Here is a 19,285-nt window from a genome sequence, read left to right on the forward strand (position 1 = left end):
TTATGTTAAAAGAGTAAGTTGAATTCAAAAATCTTTGAAAAGAGGGAGAGTGGGACCCACTTTTGCCTCACGTGTAAAATGGGGGTAACACCTCAATGGGTTTTGAGAAAATTGAATGAGATACTGCACTTAAAGCCCTCATGAGTCTTTGTAGAAATTAACTAGGACATTAGCATTTATATTATATTAATCATCCTCCCCCTGCCATCATTCCCTACTGGGAACTCTGTCCAACAGGAGTGAACAACACAGTTCAGCTCTGGATTCTTGAAGAACCTGCCCTGGGTTCCAAACCAATACTGCCTTCCCCACCCCAAATACCCCCAAAGGCAGTGAGCACTTTCCCCAAACCAGCCATGCTGAGATGTTAAACCTGAGCCTTGACTGGTCTTCCCAGTGCGCGGACTGCAGCCTCAGCACCAACAGTGCCTCCACGGGAGGAAGAACTTACATCTCATACTGGCTCTGCAAGCCGCAGATGGCTCGGTGTTTGCTGTAGAAGCGGTTCTCCAGGTCAATCCTGGTCTCGCCAATGAGGTCATCCGTCCCAATCATATCATGGTCGTAGATGAGCACAGAGAGCAGGGACTCCTTTGGGAACGTGGCCTGGATCTCAAATGACCTGCCATTTAAGCAGAGGCTTTAGAAATGGGCCACATTTGCAACGCAGGGGACTTTTCCCTGTTTCACTTCCTACAGTGCATAGGAATTCACTGAACACTCAGAAACTCAGTTGATCCTTAATGGATATTTATCTGGTTTAATTTTTCATTGAGATGCAAACGATTTCCAATTCTGATGTCAGTTTCCAATAGCCAATGATCTCTTTCCTGGGCCACGTCTTGCAAACTTCAACTAGGGTGACGGCAAGCTGGAGAGGAACGTCCTAGGATTTTGGTCTCACACAGGACTGATTGCTAATCTAGATTTTGAATCAGCCACTTTCTGGTTGTAAAACTTTCGGAAAGTTACTTCATCCTTCTTAACCTCTTTATGTGCAAATGGGATATATATGTCTTTTTTATAGTACAGCTCAGTGGTCAAATGTGAGATGGCTTATCTAAAGCACACATTTTACTTCCAGGCATTCAACTGCTGCCCAATAAATTGCCATCCCTTTCCCCCTCCATGGTTGCTTCATCAGGGAATTCCAGCTGGGTGTGTTTGAAATGAAAATCCCATTAAAGACAGCAAATCGTAAGAACATAGAATTGCAGGACTGGAAAGCTGCCGCTAAGATTCTGAGCCCCTTGATAACAGAGACCCGTCCCCTTCATCTCTGCAGTGTTGGATCCTGCACTTCATCCACAGAGAACAGATACAGAGAATAGAATAAATGTCTCCTGGTGCTGTAAGGGGTCTCAGAAATCACCACATGCAATCCCCTGCTATTACAGATAAGAAGAGAACACAAGTGACCTATCCAAGGTCATAAATTACAGCCTAAGTACCAGTTTCCTAAATCTTTCTTCCTTGCTCCTTCCACAATACCACACGCATGCAGTGTTGAAAGGAAGAACAATGCTGTTGAATTTCCTATGACAATGCATTTTTTTTTGTCTCTTTTAGGGCCACATCCATGGCATATGGAGGTTCCCAGGCTGGGGGTCCAATCTGAGCTGTAGTCTCTGGCCTACGCCAGAGCCATAGCAACACGGGATCCAAGCTGCATCTGCAACCTACACCACAGCTCTTGGCAGCACCGGATCCTTAACCCACTGAGCAAGGCCAGGAATTGAACCCAAGTCCTCATGGATGCTAATCGGGTTTGTTAACTGCTGAGCCACAGCCGGAACTCTGCATTTTCTGTTCTAATGAGCATCAGAGAAGATATTAAAAATTAAACTTAGGAGTTCCCGTCGTGGCGCAGCGGAAACGACTCCCACTAGGAACCATGAGGTTGTGGGTTCAATCCCTGGCCTTGCTCAGTGGGTTAAGGATCTGGCATTGCCGTGAGCTGTGGTGTAGGTTGCAGACATGGCTCAGATCTGGTGTTGCTGTGGCTGTTGCGTAGGTCAGCAGCTACAGCTCCGACTGGACCCCTAGCCTGGGAACCTCCATATGCTGCAGGTGCGGCCCTAAAAAGACAAAAATAAATAAATAAATAAATAAAAGCATTAAACTTAGCGTGAAATTCTGCATTTTAGGGAAAGGTGCTCTTGAAAACAAAATCAAGGATGCGCCAGTGTTTCTTGGTTGTTCCTGACTCTGCCTAGGGCCGAGGTGGAGAGGGCTGGTCCTGGAACAAGGGACAGAGAGGAAGTGGGCAGGAAGGGAGAAGAAAGGACCCATATTTCCCTGCAGGCCTGTCTAGGCTTCTGTCTAGGACCTCGCATGGTCAGGTCCACTGAGCCCTGATGCTCGCTGTCCAGGGTGGCGGGGATTGCAATTACAACCCAGCCTGGAGCCAATTAACCTTCCCCAGGAGTGGGAAGGAAAGCAGAGATTCGGGGGTGGGTGGGGAGCAGAGATGCTGGACAGCTCCAGTGCCTGTAACTGACCAAAGCAGCTCTAGCAGGCCAGGGATACGGGTGTGCAGAGAAGAAATTTTTTTCTTTCTTCTGAAGTCATAGTATGGCCTCCTGGGGCTCCAAGATTTGGATTTGAAACTGTAGTTGATATTCTCGAGGCGTCTCACAAGGAAACCCCCAGCCACCTATCTCTGAGCTTGGCTTTCACCAAGCTGCTGCCACCATCCAGGAAGGACTTACTAAGTGCTTAACTCCCCCCTGGCAACTACAACAGAGGACAGAGGGGTGGCTGTCATGGCTCTGGTCCCTTTCCCAGACGTGTGCTGCCTGTGTGCTACAGATCCACCTGTCCTGAATTGTCATTAGAGCTGTCCTTAGAAACACTACCAAAAACAGTCCACAATGGTGAAGCTTCCAATCACTTGGGCTTATATCAACTTGTGTGCTGATGAGATAGGATCATCAGATACAGCGATAGTGCGAGGAAAGAGAATGCCTCATGGAACCATGGAGCCTTGTAGAAACATTTGGTGACTTCCAAGCTAAGATGTCCTATTGCTTCATTGTTCATTCATTCATCCTTTTGTTGATTATTTGCTCATTTCACTTTTATGACCCATCCACTCTGTGCCAAGCACTGCAGTTATTAAGAAAATAAGGACCTGCCACCTCTTCAGACATACACCCCCTCAGGATGGCGCAGAGTGACAGGGTCCTATGACTTCCCACTGAAAACCGATGGAAGGGTTGCCTGTCCGTCTGTGCATTCATTTGTTCATTCTACAAATACTTGCCCAGCCTCTGCGCTGTGCCATGCCCTGTCCTAGGTGCTGAGATACAGCACTGAATAGACTAGACCAAGCCCCTGCTGGAATGGAGTTTACAGTCTAGGGGAGACGGGAGACAGCCAATGAACACATAAACACATCAGTTCATGTCAGAGGCTTTGAAGAAAAGTAGAGCAGACCAGGGGCCAGGGCATCAGGGGTGGAGCCCTTGACATCTTCCCACAGTGAGGTCTCAAAGAGCAGTTTCCCCAGACCCCAGGTCAGGTTCAAGGGCCCTCGCCCTCCCATCTCCCTGCTGGAACACAGCAAGATGGAGCCAGCAACGTCTGTCCCTGAGCAACAATTAAATACACATGTCACGAAGCACAAATCCACACAGAGGGCTTCTAGAAGAGGCTCCGCGATGCCAGAGGCAGGAGGGAACATTCCATCATCCTCTTCTTTTGTTTAGCACAGCCATAAACGGAGGTTATAAAACCAGTCGAATTCATGGCACTGCGGTGACAGTAGCTCATACAAAGTGACTACAAAGTACTTGGCAACATGAAGACCTAGTTACATAAATGGCAGATAATGATAAAGGTCATCTCGGATCAGGGAAGCGAGGGTAAGTTTCCCCAGCATGTCCTTCTAATCATTCTCTCTCATCTGAACAGGCAAGATCATTTACGCCTTTTTTTCCGTGGGAGCAATAAAATGTAAGAGGCTGGTGCTGAACAAATGTCAGAGGGTCCAACGGGATCGCAAATCTGTAAATGAATCAAAATGAGGTGGACAGGGATTGCCTTGCTTGTCACAGAGACTGTCCTTGCTCCTTGTCACTCCGGAAAAGAAAGAAATTAAATACACCTACGATGGGGGCATTGCTGAAATGAGTGTCACGCAGGAGAGAAAGGAAGCTATGTGTTTGGAGTATCTACAATGCTAGGTGTTTGTCGTATTTAATCTTCTAAAGGCATCTGAGAGTCAAGGGTTGCTTTTATTGCTTTACAGGTGAGGAAAACTAAGATCAGAGGGGCTAAGCCGTCTGAATAAAGTTACTCAGCCAGTAGGTGCAGAGTGAAACCCAGGTCTGCTTGATTCCAGAGTTCATGGCTGTGGGGGGCACAAACCCAAGTGGGAACCCAAATTCGTGGCATGTCCTTTTAGAAGATAAGTGGGGGCAGGAGGCTTGCTGTGCACTGGCGAATGTCTGGTTCACCTAAATGTACACAAGTGTGATGTATTGTATACACTTTGCAGGAAAACAAAATACGGGTGGGGGAGGCTGCTCAACTTTTGACTTCAAGGATCTCCTCAAATGAGCTGCAGCATGAAAGGATGGAACAATCCCTTTGGTCAAAGACAAAAGGCCAAACCTCTGGCCCCTTCTCTTCTACTTATGAACTGTGCAAACTTGAACACGTTTCTAAACCTCTCTGGGCCTTGGTTACCTGGTTTGTAAAAAGGGAACTCTCTCCTAGGCAGGAGGCTAAATCTGCTAACTGTTCCAGGTGCTTCTGAAATTGAAGATCTAGGAAAATCATTATTGGAAAACCATGGGCATGAAGCTCGCCAGGCAGCACCAAACTGCTGAGGGAACCAAGGGAGGAACTGGGTCCTTTTCCTTGAAGAGAGACTTGACGGGCTGTTATCATGGGCAGAAGTCAGCATTTAATCGCCTGCACTGTTTCCTCAGACCCACACACGTATATACAGCACCCCTACCCCAGAAACAACACAGGAGCAAATACAGGGAGGATGATGCAGTGAGACCCAGATGGCCGCTGACCTTCCAAATACTGGGTTCAGTTGTTTAGGGATGTACTTGTCCCGGTCTTTGATTTCGGTTTTGCCAAGCTTGATCACGATGTAGGGATCTGATTTGCCATCTGCATCAGCTGGGCTAAGATTAAATGCCTGGAGAGGAGAGAAAAAAAAAAAAACAAAACATTCCTTTGGTTCAGTGGTTTTCAACCCTGACTGCACACCAGGGTTACCTAGGAGTCTTAAAAACTTCTGATGCCTGAGTTCATCTCTAGATATTCTGATTTAATTGGCCCCGGACTTGGGGATTTTTAGAAGCTCCTTAGATGACCCTGCTGTGCAGCCAAAGTTAGGAACCACTGCTTTAGCCTCTCCATTCTGCTGTGAAAAGTTATCAGCTTTGGGAGTTCCCTGGTGGTACAGCAGGTTAAGGATCCAGAGTTGTCACTGCTGTGGCTGAGGTCACTACTGTGGAGCAGGTTAAATCCCTGGCCCAGGAATTTCCACATACTGTGGGCATGGCCAGGAAAAAAAAAAAAGTTATCAGCTTTGCCTGGGTTCTACTTCCTCTGGAGTCATCTCCCCAGTGGAAATCGGCCCTTGGCACAGAGTAATGAGGGATTTGCTGGACCAAGAAGCAGAAGGCATGCATTTGAGTTCTTGGGTTTTTTTTTGTTTTGTTTTGTTTTGTTTTTGGCTTTTTACCTTTTCTAGGGCTGCTCCCACAGCATATGGAGGTTCCCAGGCTAGGGGGTCTAATCAGAGCTGTAGCCCACCGGTCTACACCAGAGCCACAGCAACAAGGGATCCAAGCCGCGTCTGCAACCTACACCACAGCTCGTGGCAACGCCGGGTCCTCAACCCACTGAGCAAGGCCAGGGATCGAACCCACAACCTCATGGTGCCCAGTCGGATTCGTTAACCACTGTGCCACGGCAGGAACTCCCCTAGTTCTTTTTCTAGGCAGTCACGTGATCTTGGGCAAACCTCCCTCTCTCTGATTTATCTATAAAATTACGGGATGTTCCTAAAGGCTCCTCCAGGAACTAGTGGGCTCTGAATCCATGACCCCATTGGTCTTACTTGTAGGTTGGCTGAGCAATGATCCACTTCTCAGAGCAAGTCTGATTCTACATAAGCTGGGCCTTAAACTCATCATGAGGGACCCGGATAGGGAGCTGGTGAGGAATGATACAGAGAAGATGGAAAAACTGCCGAGATGAGAGCTGAGTGAGAAACAGTCCCATTTTTAGAACTCTCTTCTACAGACAGAATGGCATAAGCACACGAGGCTCTATTTTCAAGGATGTTCACTGAAGTGTTGTTTAATAGCTAAAGATTGTAAACAACCTGCATGTCAACGACTTAGGGAGAAACTCAATCCAAAACAGTCCCTGCCTCATTTACTCTGTCGTCACATTACCTGATTTTAATTCTTTGCATAGCAGTTATTTCAGACATTCATCTGTTTTTATTCAACTGTTGTTTATTTTTATGGCCTCCTAATACCTGTGGCATCCCCCCCAGTAGTGCATAATCTCCATGAGAGCAAAGGTACTGTCAGAGTTCCCGTCGTGGCTCAGTGGTTATCAAATCCGACTAGGAACCATGAGGTTTCGGGTTCAATCCCTGGCCTTGATCAGTGGGTTGGGGATCTGGCGTTGCCATGTAGGTCACAGATGCGGCTCAGATCCCGTGTTGCTATGGCTCTGGTGTAGGCTGGCGGCTTCAGGTCTGATTAGACCCATAGCCTGGGAACCTCCATATGCCATGGATGTGGCCCTAGAAAGAGACAAAAAAAAAAAAAAGGTACTGTCTTGTTCATTGTAATATCTCCAAGACTTAGGACAGAGTCTTCCCAATATTTGTTGAATGAATGAATGAATACATGGACGCTATGTTAATTCAAGAAAACACTATATGGCTACTAATAGGAATGAGAAAGAGCTATACATACAGATCTAGAAAAATGTCCAAGGTACATTACTAAGTAAAAAAAGAAAATAGAAGATCAATATGTAATGCATGAAGCAGGACTCAGTTAAATAAAGACCTGGGTGTGGTTGTAGACAAATGTAGAGATATGTTTGCATAAGAAGAGGAAGTTACTTGTGGGGCTGGAATTGCAGAGGTGGGGGGATTTGGTTCCTTTCTCTATGCAACTTTTAAGTGGTATTATTTTTACTTCTTTGGTGTTTTATTAAAAGATTTTCAGATTGGCTTGAGAGTTCCCTTCATGGCTCAGCAGTTAAGGAACGTGACTAGGATCCATGAGGATGTGGGTTCGAACCCTGGCCTCGTTCAGGAGGTTAAGGATCCAGCATTGCCGTGAGCTGTGGCATAGGCAGGTCGCTGATGTGGCTCAAATCCTGCATTGCTGTGGTGATAGTTATAGTATAGGCTGGCAGCTGTAGCTCCAATTCCACCCCCAGCCTGGCAACTTCCATATGTCACAGGTGCAGCCCTAAAAAGCAAAAAAAAAAAAAAAAAAGATTTCCAACTTGACTTATTATTTAGTTAATTAATCTTAGTGTGAGAGAGCAAACCACACAAAATCACCATGACCAGAAATGTCAGTGAAAACACTGTCCACAATTTGTCCTACTCCTGACGCCACAGGGCTGCCACCCTCGGACTCCTATTTTGCTCAAGACCCACCCGTTCTCCAGTTCCAGCCCAAGCCCTTCTTTCGTCACGTGTTGCCTTGGCAAGAACCTGATCTGCAGTCCTGGACTTTGTCTAGAGGGTACTGGACATAAAAAGGTGTGCAGTGCATATTTGTGAAATGAACAAATAAATCATAATCCTTCTCCAGTCTCAACAGTCCAAAAATTTTCTCCCCCCGCTTCAGACTATTCAAGGTTTTCTAAACAATGTTCTATAGAACCTGAGTTCCGAAGGGTTTTCTGTAGGGAGGAAAAATAAGTGTGGGCAGCAAGTTTTTTTGTTTGATTTTTGTTTTTGTTTTTGGTCTTTATTCTAAACCCTCCTGTGGGCGGTTTATTTTTAGGGCTGCACCCATGGCATGTGGAGGTTCCCAGGCTTGGGGTCGAATCGGAGCTGTAGCCGCCGCCTATGCCAGAGTCACAGCAACTCGGGATCCGAGCCATGTCTGCGACCTACACCACAGCTCACGGCAACGCCGGATCCTTAACCCACTGAGCGAGGCCAGGGATCAAACCCACAACCTCATGGTTTCTAGTTGGATTTGTTTCCACTGAGCCACAACAGGAACTCCCAGTAAGTTTCGAAAATGCTGCTGGAGTTTGCTGATGGTGCAGTGGGTTAAGGACCTTGCTTGGTCAGCTTGGATCACTGCTGTGGTACTGGTTCAATCGCTGGCCCAGGAACTTCCTCAGCTGAAAAGAAAGGAAGGAAGGAAGAGAGGAAGGGAAAGAAAATGCTGTTAAAGATTCAACAGTTAAAAGGGACGTGAGGCGTTCCCATCATGGCTCAGTGGTTAACGAATCCGACTAGGAACCATGAGGTTTCGGGTTCAATCCCTGGCCTTGTTCAGTGGGTTAAGGATCCAGTGTTGCCATGAGCTGTGGTGTAGGTCACAGGCATGACTCAGATCCCGAATTGCTGTGGCTGTCGCGCAGGCTGGTGGCTTACAGCTCCGATTAGACCCCTAGCCTGGGAACCACCACATGCCGCAGGTGCAGCTCTAGAAAAGGCAAAAAGACAAAACAAAACTACAACAACAACAACAACAAAAAGGGAGGTGAATTAGTAGATGCACAGTTTCTTGAATGTATTGCAACACGTGGTCCATTTCTGGAGAAATGCATATGGCTTGTCTCTCCTAAGACACTGTTATCTCATGAACAAAATTTTGAAAAGCTTATTCTAAACCCTCCTGTGGGCGGTTTTGCCCGGCATTGTCAGTGATACTTTGCAAGTACTTCTCATCTTTCCAACTAGATTGTGACTTCATGGAAGAGGGACTGTGGGTTTTTTCCCAACACAACATCCCTAGGGATTAGAACCTTCCTGGCACATGGGGGTCACGGCATGGATGACATTGCTGCTGCTAACACAGAAAACAGGAGCACTGCGTGGCGAAGGGGAACTTTGAGTGCTCCTTTAGCAGGCAAGAATAGCTCATCTTTGTTTTATGCTTCATCCGTGTTTCTAAAAAAGATTTAGGCAATTTAGGTAAAGAGTTAATATAAAGTAAGATGACTGCAATCAAGGAAGATGATCAACACCAAAGTCAGGAGATGAAAACAAATAATGAACAAAAGCCCCCACACAGTTGCTTTGATTAAGCCTCACATTTGGCCCAAAGCTTCCTGGCAATCAGGCCCCAAAGTTTCGTAATTAAAGTTTAGGGCTCTCATTATCAGAAAGGAGGAAGCCTGGAGCAGATAACATTTTTCTTGGAAATATATTAGAAAGGAAGTTTCGGACTGTCACAGAGCAGAGGCAGAGCCACAGGGGGTGGGGAAGGATTTCACAGCACCCACCGACCTCGTCTGTCCTGGTTCTTCCCTCCAATGGACTTGCCTGTGAGCTTCCTATTTCATCCTATTTGGTTTTCTGCCCAGCTAGCAGGCCACCACGGAGAGCAAAGAAAGCGACACGGAGCAGCCCTATCAGCCTGGGAAGTACCTTCCCTGCGTGAGAAGCCGGCAAGTGTCCGTGTTACCCACCAAACTTCACACCCACTCTTATGGACCGAACTGCATTTTCTCAGAATTCCTAGGTCAGAGCCTTAACCCCTAATGTGGCTGTGTTTGGAGACAGGGCCTTTAGCGAGCTAGTTAAGGTTAAATGAGGTCATAGGCTGGCATCCCAATCCGATAGGACTGGTGGCCTTATAAGAAGAGGACTAGACAATAGATTTCCCCTGAGGCCCCCCCACCCCCGCCACCACCACCCTTTATGCACCCAAAGGAAAGGCCACGAGAAGACAGAGCAAGAAGATGGCCATCTACCAGCCAGGAAGAGAGGCCTCGACAGAAACTGACTCTTGATGGCACCAATGATAGGGATACAGTAGGCTAATTAAATAGTTAGTCTAGGAGTTCCCATCATGGCTCAGTGGTTAATGAGCCCAACTAGTATCCATGAGCGAGCCAGGGTTTGATCCCTGGCCTTGCTCAGTGGGTTAAGGATCCGGCGTTGCCATGAACTGTGGTGGAGGTTGCAGATGTGGCTCAGATCTCATATTGCTGTGGCTGTGGTGTAGGCTGGTGGTTACAGCTCTGATTTGAACCCTGGACTGGGACCCTCCATATGCTGAGGGATCGGCCCTCAAAAAAGACCAAAATAAATAAATAAATAATAAATAAATAAATAGTCACTCTAAAGATACCACTAGGGGATTAAAGACAGAAAGGGAATTTTAAGGGAGCTTGGGAAACTACTGCACTTAGGATGGATAAGCAATAAGGTCCTACTGTACAGCACAGGGAGCTATAGCCAAATCTCTTGGGATTAAAACATAATGAAAGATAACATGAGAAAAAGAATGTACATATCTGTATGGCCGGGTCACTTTGCTATACAGCAGAAATTGTCATAATACTGTAAATCAGCTATACTTTAATTAAAAAAATAAAAATGGGAGTTCCCATTGTGTCTCAGGGGTAATGAACCTGACTAGTGTCCATGAAGATGTGGGTTTGATCCCTGGCCTCGCTCAGTGGGTTAAGAATCTGGCATTGCCATGAGCTATGGTGTAAGTCGCAGACGTGGCTTGGATCTAGCATTGCTGTGGCTGTGGTGGAGGCTGGTGGCTGCAGCTCCGTTTGCACCCCTAGCCTGGGAACTTCTATATACCACAGGTACGACCCTCATAAGATAAAAAAAAGAAGAAAAGGAAATTAAAAAAATTAAAAAGTTAAAAAAAAAAAAAAGGGCAGTGTGTCTGAGTGCTCTCCTATGTCAGGGATGGTGGGTTCGAGTCCCAGTCTGAGTTTTGTCTAGGTGCGAGTCCCACCCAAGAAGGCGTGTGGTTTCACCTTGACCATGGACTTGCAGCCACCTGGAGAAAATGCATATCTGTCGTGGGTCATGCAGCCCGTGCTATTTGTCACGGCTGCCCTCGGCGATGAAGACGAGCCCTCAGAGTGGACAGGGATGACTCACCGCCACAATATATACCCTGATCAGGACTGGGACCGGGTGGTTGGCTGGAATCCCTTGCTGGACTCTCAGCGGCCCGCTGTCCTCCATGCTGGACGCTTCCGGGCTTTTGTAGATGCAGAAGGAGCCCTGGAACCACACAGCGAGCTACCGGTTAAAACACCATGGTCCTGTGCCCCGTGAAAACCCCCGAGGGCACAGCGCTGGGAAAGGAACACAGCCTGGGACCCAGCAGGACCTGGGGTGGCGCCGCCCTTGCCCCCGGGGGATCATCAGGCAGTTCGCACAACCAGCCTGCATCTGAGCCTCTTCGTGGTACATCAGTGAAGGGGTGTTGGTGCCATAACCTCCTCCCCACAGGGCCGCTATGTGGGGGACGTGAGCAGGAGCATCAGACGGGCCCCCTCGTGCCTTTTCTGGGGTGCAGAGCTAGTGCTCTCGCCCATCATCTCATTCAGCCCTGACTGCGGTATTGCTATTTTCAGATGCTGCAGCCAAGGCTCGGAGAGGTCAAGTCCTGTTCAAGATCACAGAGCTAGTTAGTATTCCAACAAGGACTGAGGTCCAGGTTGGCAAACTGCACCCCTGTGCTATTTCCAACACATCTCCTTTGTATAAAAGGCCCGGGCAGGCAGTAAGTTCATAGGAAGTTTCCACTACTGCTTTGTGATGCTGACACAGCAATCGTGCCGGATGAAAGGTTGGTGTTGTCATCATTGCGAACAATTGTTCAACTGGTAGGTTCGCATCAATCGTTGGTTTGGTAGGTCAGGGGTGGGAAAAGCAAAGTAAAACTCAGTGATCCTTTTAGGTAACGACTCTGGCTCCTCATATGCCACAGACGGTGTGCCAACTCACTTCGCTGGCCACAAATCAAATATCTCAAAAGATCTGGGCTAGGTTTTGTGGGGCTCTAGAGAGGGTCTTGCATAAATGAAGGATTTGTCTTACCCCGCCATCTGACAGAATTGGGTCCTGACACTGATGAGCAGGACGGTCAAATAAAAGGGTTAACCCTGGAACTTGCCTTAAACTTCCCTATGACTCGGTCTCCATCCAGGCCGTGGTCATCTTCCACAGACTTGCCTCTGAGCAGCTCAAAGGTTTTTACCCAGTCTTCAAAATTGTTGAATTCACTCTCAAGATCCCCATCATATATCTTTAGGAAGAAGGGAAAAGGGTATGTTTAGAGGAAAGAACACCCAGGATTGATTTAATGAAAAATGCCAAGATTCTCCAAAACCAGCCTTCATATATGACCCTTGGAAAAATCTAAGAGGCCTCTGTTAATTTATCTTCAGCAAAATGAGGCATCTGGTTGACTCAGCATTTCTAGAACTACCACTATGAAATTTATAAAACATTTCTGATAAGGAAATTCCAAGAAGTATAGCAAAGTCAAAAATTTTTAGTATAAAATATAAATATAGATATGATAATTTTTTTTTTTGAAGGGCCAATCTGCTGGGCATATGGAGGTTCCCAGGCTAGGGGTCAAATTGGAGCTACAGCTGCCGGTCTACACCACAGCCACAGCAATGCAGGATCCTGAGCCATATCTCCGACCTACACCACAGCTCATGGCAATGCCAGATCTTTAACCCACTGAGCAAGGCCAGGGATTGAACCTGCATCATCATAGATACTAGTTGAGGTTGTTACTGCTGAGCCATGGTGGGAACTCCAATACGATAAATCTTTTTTTTTTTTTTTTTTATCTTTTTAGGGCTGCACCCGTGGCATATGGAGCATCCCAGGCTAGGGTTCTAATCAGAGCTGTAGCTGCCGGCCTACACCACAGCCACAGCAATGCCAGATCTGGGCCACATCTGCGACCTGCACTGTAGCTCATGGCAACGCCAGATCCTTAACCCACTGAGCAAAGCCAGAGATCGAACCCGAAGCCTCATGGTTCCTAATCAGATTTGTTTCCACTGAGCTATGACGGGAACTCCCCCCAATATGACAAATCTTTTTATAGCAAGTTGATGTCACTGGTTGTTGATTTAGACTATAATATTTTGAGGACATTCAAATTAATAAATATTCCTTAAATATTCAACTCATAACACATATAAAGTAATAGAATATTTATATTATTAGGTACATAAATATGAATTTTCCAAGCAGGAAATTACATAGATACTTCAGAAATGCAAAATTGAACTGAGTTTTGATTTGGTAATATAATGAAATCACTTATTCAAATTTCCCATCAAAATTACTTATCTAAATTCATTATCTAGGTACATAATTTTCATACGCCCGATTTTCGCATCCATCAGCATGTCTCTAGCTAATTGCCTCTGGCTGATGTTAGGATCAGTCTGACGGGAATAACTTCAGAAAGAGGGAAAACTCGGAGTTCCCTTCGTGGCTCAGTGGTTAACGAACCCAATTAGTATTCATGAGGTTTTGGGTTCGATCCCTGGCCTCGCTCAGTGGATTAAGGATCTGGCGTTGCCGTGAGCTGTAAGTCACAGACGCAGCTCAGATCCTGAGTTGCTGTGGCTGGGGCGTAGGCGGGCAGTTGCAGCTCCGATTAGACCCCTAGCCTGGGAACCTCCATTTGCTGCGGGTGGGGCACCCCCCTCAAAAAAAAAAAAAAAAAAAAAAAAAAAGGTAAAACTCCTGCTATTTCGAGTGTATACACATTTGCCTGATGATGTCCAGCTCCTAGAGGTGGGCCCAGGGGAACTCACACACTGTAGATTACCTGGCTGGATCCAGGCTAAGCAATGTTAAGTTAGGCCTTTCTCAGTAAGAGGTGGTAGAAAAGGCAAACTAGCAAGGCTCCACTGTCTTGGCTCACGTGCTTGTAAAGGTTTGTTTCTCTGCATCGATGGTCATAACTCAGACAATGTCAGTCAGTCCAGACAAGGGCATTGCTGGAGTTGACTAAAGTCAAAAAGAACTCCCTTTCGAGTTTCCCACCCTCTCCGCGGCCAAGATGGTTGAGTCCACACACCTTCAAGACGGCCAGGTTGGGGATTTCATCTTCTTTGAGTTTCTTCTTGGGCATTTTGTCTTTCTTCTTCTTTGGGCTGTCGATATTTACCACTACCTCGTCTGGTTTCGTCTCTGTGGATATTTAGTGGCAATTGTTAGACTCCACCTGGCTGCTGAGATGAGAAGAGACCTTAGGCTCCCCCTTTCCCTCGCTCTGGTGTGTATCTGGACTCTTCTTTTTAAAAAGAAATGGTAACATTTCTTTCCTTCTTTTTTTTTTTTTTAAGGGCTGCACCCTCAGCATATGGCGGTTCTCAGGCCAGGAGTCAATCAGAGGTGTAACTGCCGGCTTACGCCCCAGCCACAACAGCACAGGATCTGAGCCACATCTGCGACCTACACCACCACACGGCAACACCAGATCCTTAACACTCTGCGCAAGGCCAGGGATCAAACCTGCACCCTCATGGATGTTAGTTAAGTTTGTTTCCCCTGAGCCACGACGGGAACTCCAGAAATGGTAACATTTCAATGCACGATATCCACACATGGCCCTGCAGACTGTGCACTGCAGGAGTGGGGGAGACACCGCACACATAGCAGTCCAATGTCAACAGATGCCTTGGGCCTGGCAATCTGCTGGCCTTCCCCACCATATGCAAGAATTCATTGAACTAGGCACAGAGAGGGTAAGGAGTTTGTCCGGTCCCCCAGGTAGCAAAGAACAGACACAGGGCGGACTGAATCCAAAGCTTTACACACATTTCCTTCTCAGAAAGGATTAGGAACTTGAGAATCATCTGGTTCAACAACCTTAAACTGAAATATGTTAAGGGCCTGACACATGGTCACCAATGCAGTTCGTGAGATTATGCAGCAATTTTTTAGGAGCAGGTACTGGAGAAAAACCTCCTGAGACCCAGACTTCAAGCTCCGTTATTTTCTAGCTGTACAAACTTGGGCAAGGTCTTCGACTTCTCTGTACCTGTTTTATTATCAGCAAATAAAGATCCCATTGCTTATGTCATAGGGTTGGTCTTCGAATTAAATATGATCATTAGATGTCACCTGATGAACTGTCCCTGGCTCTCGTTTTCTTACTTCTTCTGTGCCCTGAAACCGCACTTGGTGTTACTGGAGCTTTTAGGCCAAGACCAACCCTTGGCTTACACCGAGTTTGCAGTCATTTCAAATCCCAGGCCTCTTTCATTTGAGCTTCCGCCAACCTAGATTGATTCAATCCTTGTCACCTGAGTTTTGGATGTGAAATCGGGGTCGCCCCTATTAAAGCTCTTCGTGTTGGTTCTGGCCTGCCATCCCACCTTGCTCCCGTGTTTACTCTGCTGTTTCTACATCCAGACCGTCAATGCAGGGACTTGAGCCAAAGGGTCGATTTCAGCATTGACTTCAACTCCGGAGACCTGGGATCTAGTCCCGCTCAGTTCAAATCAGCTAAGTGACCTTTTAAAAGGGTGGTCATTGTCCTGAGATCGTTTCCTCACTTGCGAAGTGAGGGCGTCAGGCTCCGAGGTTGCTCCTGTGGCTCCCAGTTTATCATTTTTCTCACCCAAGGGGTCTTCTCTTATATTCAGGTGTCCCCCGCATGCCGCTTACCTGCGCTGCCTTTTTTCTCCTTGGAATTCCTCTCCTTTTCCTTTGAGAAAAGAGGGAGACAAAATGATTGATTCAGTCATGCCTCATATATATTAACTCTGACGGCTAGCAGTTCTAATTCCATTATCTTAGCCCTCTGCCTCCTCAGAGATCTTTTTTTTTCTTTTTACAGCCCCACCCGAAGCACATGGAACGAAGTGCCTGGGCTTGGGATCGAATGGGAGCGGCGCTGCAGGCTTACGCCACAGCCACAGCAACGCTGGATCCAAGCTGCCTCTGTGAGCTACGCTGCAGTTTTCAGCAACACCAGATCCTTAAACCAATGAGGAAGGCCAGGGATTGAACCCGCACCCTCACAGAGACAACATCAGGGTCTTAGCCCACTGAGCCATAACTGGAACTCCACTCAGAGCCTTTTTTTTTTCTCTCTTTCTTTTTTTTTTTTTCTTTTAGGGCCGCACCTGCAGCATATGAAAGTTTCCAGGCTAGGGGTTGATCAAAGCTGCAGCCACAAGGCACAGCAACATGGGATCTGAGCCACGTCTGTGACTATACCACAACTCACAGCAACACCATATCTTTAACCCACTGAGTGAGGCCAGGGATCGAACCCACATCCTCATGGATGCTAGTTGGATTCGTTTCCACTGTGCCACAACGGGAACTCCCAGAGCCATTTTAAAAGCGTATGCGAATAGTCCTCAGTAGCCCCAGTAGGCAGGGAGATGCCCTGCCCTGGAGAAGAGGTGCCTACACATCCAAAACAAGGGCCACCAAGCCAGACGTCCTTGTGCTCTAGGTGCGGGCTGGTCTAGCCACGGGGAAAGCAACCCCTCTCTCCACTCTTCTTCCACATGACCCCCCCCCCCCCCCGTCTGCAACTGGGAGGTTTCCCTGCTGGAATGTTCTGGGAGTTTTCCCTGCTGGAATGTTGGAATTGGGTCTGTTCCAGGTTGGCAGAGAAACGGCAGTTCTCACCGGAAGCGGTAGTGCCCGCAACAGCAAGAGGCGGGAATCTGGAAGCAGGGACTAACCTTTGGTTTATTGAACTTTGTGTCAATAAGTCACGGACATAGTCCTACGTGTAGAAACTATGCTCTTTCCAAATAAAGACTCGGAGGAGTTTCTCTTCAATTAAATACAATGATAACATCTGAATCCTTTTCCTTTCCCTCTTCACTTGGGGATGAGAAGTAATTCAGCCTGAATCTCCAGACCCACGCCTCCCTGATTCTCTGATTTCGTAACTTAGCCCCCTTTTTCTTCCCTGGGCCCGGGCCCTGCTCTGGTAACCTGCTGATTCTTCCCATTTGCTAAGGCCAAGACGTCTGCCTGTACTTTGAGAGTTCCCCATATGAACTTAGAATCCTGCTGGAGACCCGGGACTCTTTAACCTGGATACCTGCAGATAAACCTGAAGCCCCCATCACTGATGCCCTCCTGTCCAGAGACCCCATTTCTCCTTGGCTGGGCCTCACTGAGACTGACCAATGGGCAGATCCCCTGGATGCCACAATAGATGGCACATCCCTCCAGGATTTACAGCAGAGCCTGTGTCCCAGGGCCAGCTCCAGTCAGACAAGAGGGATTTTGTAGCTCTGGACCCCTAGTCCTTCCAGGCTTTGAGCCCTTCTGCAGTTAACAGAACCATGCTTGAGTAGGGCTTACCCATATTGGAATTTTTTTTTTTTGTCTTTTTAGGGATGCACCCATGGCATATGGAAATTCCTGGGCTAGGGGTCAAATTGGAGCAGCAGCTGTTGGCCACAGCCACAGCCACAGCAACACCAGATCCTCCAGGTCTGCAACCTACACCACAGCTCGCAGCAATGCCAGATCCTTAGCCCACTGAGCGAGACCAGGGATCGAACTGGTGTCCTCATGGATACTAGTTGGGTTCGTTTCTGCTGAGCCCCAATGGGAACTCCTATATTGGAATATAGAAAAAGGGATATTGTGGGATTGGGAGGTGGGGCGGTGAAAGTTGTCGTGATTTCATAGAGCCACTCCACTGTCACAGCCCGGAGAGCACCTACCTTCTGGGCTTTTTTCAGGGAGGCATAATATTTAGACCACCAGTCAATGACGTTTTCAGCAGACTCATCCGCAATGGTTCTCTTTCTCCTCTTTGTAGACCTCCGGGAAGGCTTCCTGGCATCCTGGCAGGGGACAGGGATGGAGTATGAGTTAGGCCTCAAGGATCTGGTGCTGGTGGCTGACTAAGAAAGAGCACAGACAGGTACCCTCTGCGAGGTGGTTGGAGGTGTCAACAGGTTTTGTGAGTGCAGCTCTCTGTCCCCCTTCAATAAATGCAAGTTTGATCATCTGTCATCCATTCATGTGTTTATTCGGCAAACATTTATCGAGCAGATATGAGATTTTGTGGTTGATGCTGAAGATGTCGGGTTTGGACACAATCCTTATATGTGGGAAGCTTCGAATTCAGTGGAGGAGACACTGCACGCTACAGGCTGCAGGAGACAGGGTGATACCGTAGAAGGAACTTCGCTTCCCAGCAATGAATATACATTGTGTGATTCTCTGTTTCCAGGACAACGACACCTGCTTACTTCACTGTCGTGAGGATTCAGTGACATAGTGGAGACAAGTCTCCTTTTAGCGTCATTTCTGATTTGAACAGGTGCAAATAAACACCTTCAACCTGAGTGATGGGGATAGGAGAGGCAGTGTGGTGAATATATGGCAGAAAGAGGGCCTGTGGGGAGAAGGCAGCTGTGCCATGACAGATTCATCATGTATGTGCCATCTGTTTGCTCCCAGACATCTCTCAGGTACCTACGATGTGCCAGGCACTCTATCGAGTGCAAGGGATGCAGAGATATTTTTAAAAATTGTCTTTGACCAGGTGAAACCCACAGTGTTATGGTGGCAACACACACATCAGCTGAGATTTGCAACATAAAGTGGCAGGTTCAATGCAGGTGGGATGGAGAGAACTCTGCGGGGGTCAGAGAGTCACGTGGAGCCTGGATGAAATGGGAAGAGAAGAGCCTGAGCAAATCGCCATTCATCTGTCTTACTCTGCTTTTTATTCCAGCTTTCACTCTTTGCTGGGCAGGCCATCTCTTAGGACTTTCTTAAATCTGCTCTCTTCTTAAAGGCAATCGATAAATACCTCAGACTTTTGCACTCAAAATTATGACTTAAAAGATTACTGGTGTCCCCATTTGATGGTCTGTGTATGTATCCATCTCCCCTTCCAGAATCTCAGCTAGCTGAAAATAAATCTCACTTGTATTTAGAATCCAGAAGATACACCTTTCTTTTTTTTTAATCTTTCTGTCTTTTCTAGGGCCGCACCCGCGGCATATGGAGATTCCCAGGCTAGGGATCTAATCGGAGCTGTAGCCACCAGCCTACACCAGAGCCACAGCAACGCCAGATCCCACACCACAGCTCCCTGCAACGCCGGATCCCTAACCCACTGAGCAAGGCCAGGGATTGAACCTGCAACCTCATGGTTCCTAGTCAGATCCGTTAACCACTGAGCCACAACAGGAACTCCGAGAAGATACATCTTTCTGGTCCCCCGTGATGTACAAAACAGGTTCAAAATATTTGTGGAATAAGCCTATGAAGAAGCCATTGTCTTTCCAAGCTAAT

General features: G+C 47.3%; 1 protein-coding gene across 5 annotated transcripts in view; it reads right to left on the reverse strand.

Annotated features, from left to right (window-relative positions):
* The window catches only part of FER1L6 (fer-1 like family member 6), a 188,607-nt gene that overhangs the window by 33,980 nt on the left and 135,342 nt on the right, over positions 1-19,285 (reverse strand). For all 5 annotated transcript variants that reach the window (XR_014843370.1, XM_085021681.1, XM_021088953.2 and 2 more), the window contains 7 exons: positions 17,698-17,820; positions 15,662-15,701; positions 14,067-14,179; positions 12,126-12,257; positions 11,102-11,227; positions 5,031-5,158; positions 452-622 (listed from right to left, as the gene is read on the reverse strand). Coding sequence is in view for 4 of the 5 variants with exons in the window: in XM_085021681.1 (XP_084877807.1) it covers positions 452-622; positions 5,031-5,158; positions 11,102-11,227; positions 12,126-12,257; positions 14,067-14,179; positions 15,662-15,701; positions 17,698-17,820 (833 nt within the window). In the remaining variant the exon portion in view is untranslated. The remainder of the gene's footprint in view (positions 1-451; positions 623-5,030; positions 5,159-11,101; positions 11,228-12,125; positions 12,258-14,066; positions 14,180-15,661; positions 15,702-17,697; positions 17,821-19,285) is intronic.

This window comes from Sus scrofa, chromosome 4, assembly GCF_054392235.1.
Source record: "Sus scrofa isolate SSC_HxYL_T2T_F1_AM1 chromosome 4, Sscrofa_HxYL_maternal_Yorkshire_Landrace_v2.0, whole genome shotgun sequence".
Lineage (NCBI taxonomy): Eukaryota > Metazoa > Chordata > Mammalia > Artiodactyla > Suidae > Sus > Sus scrofa.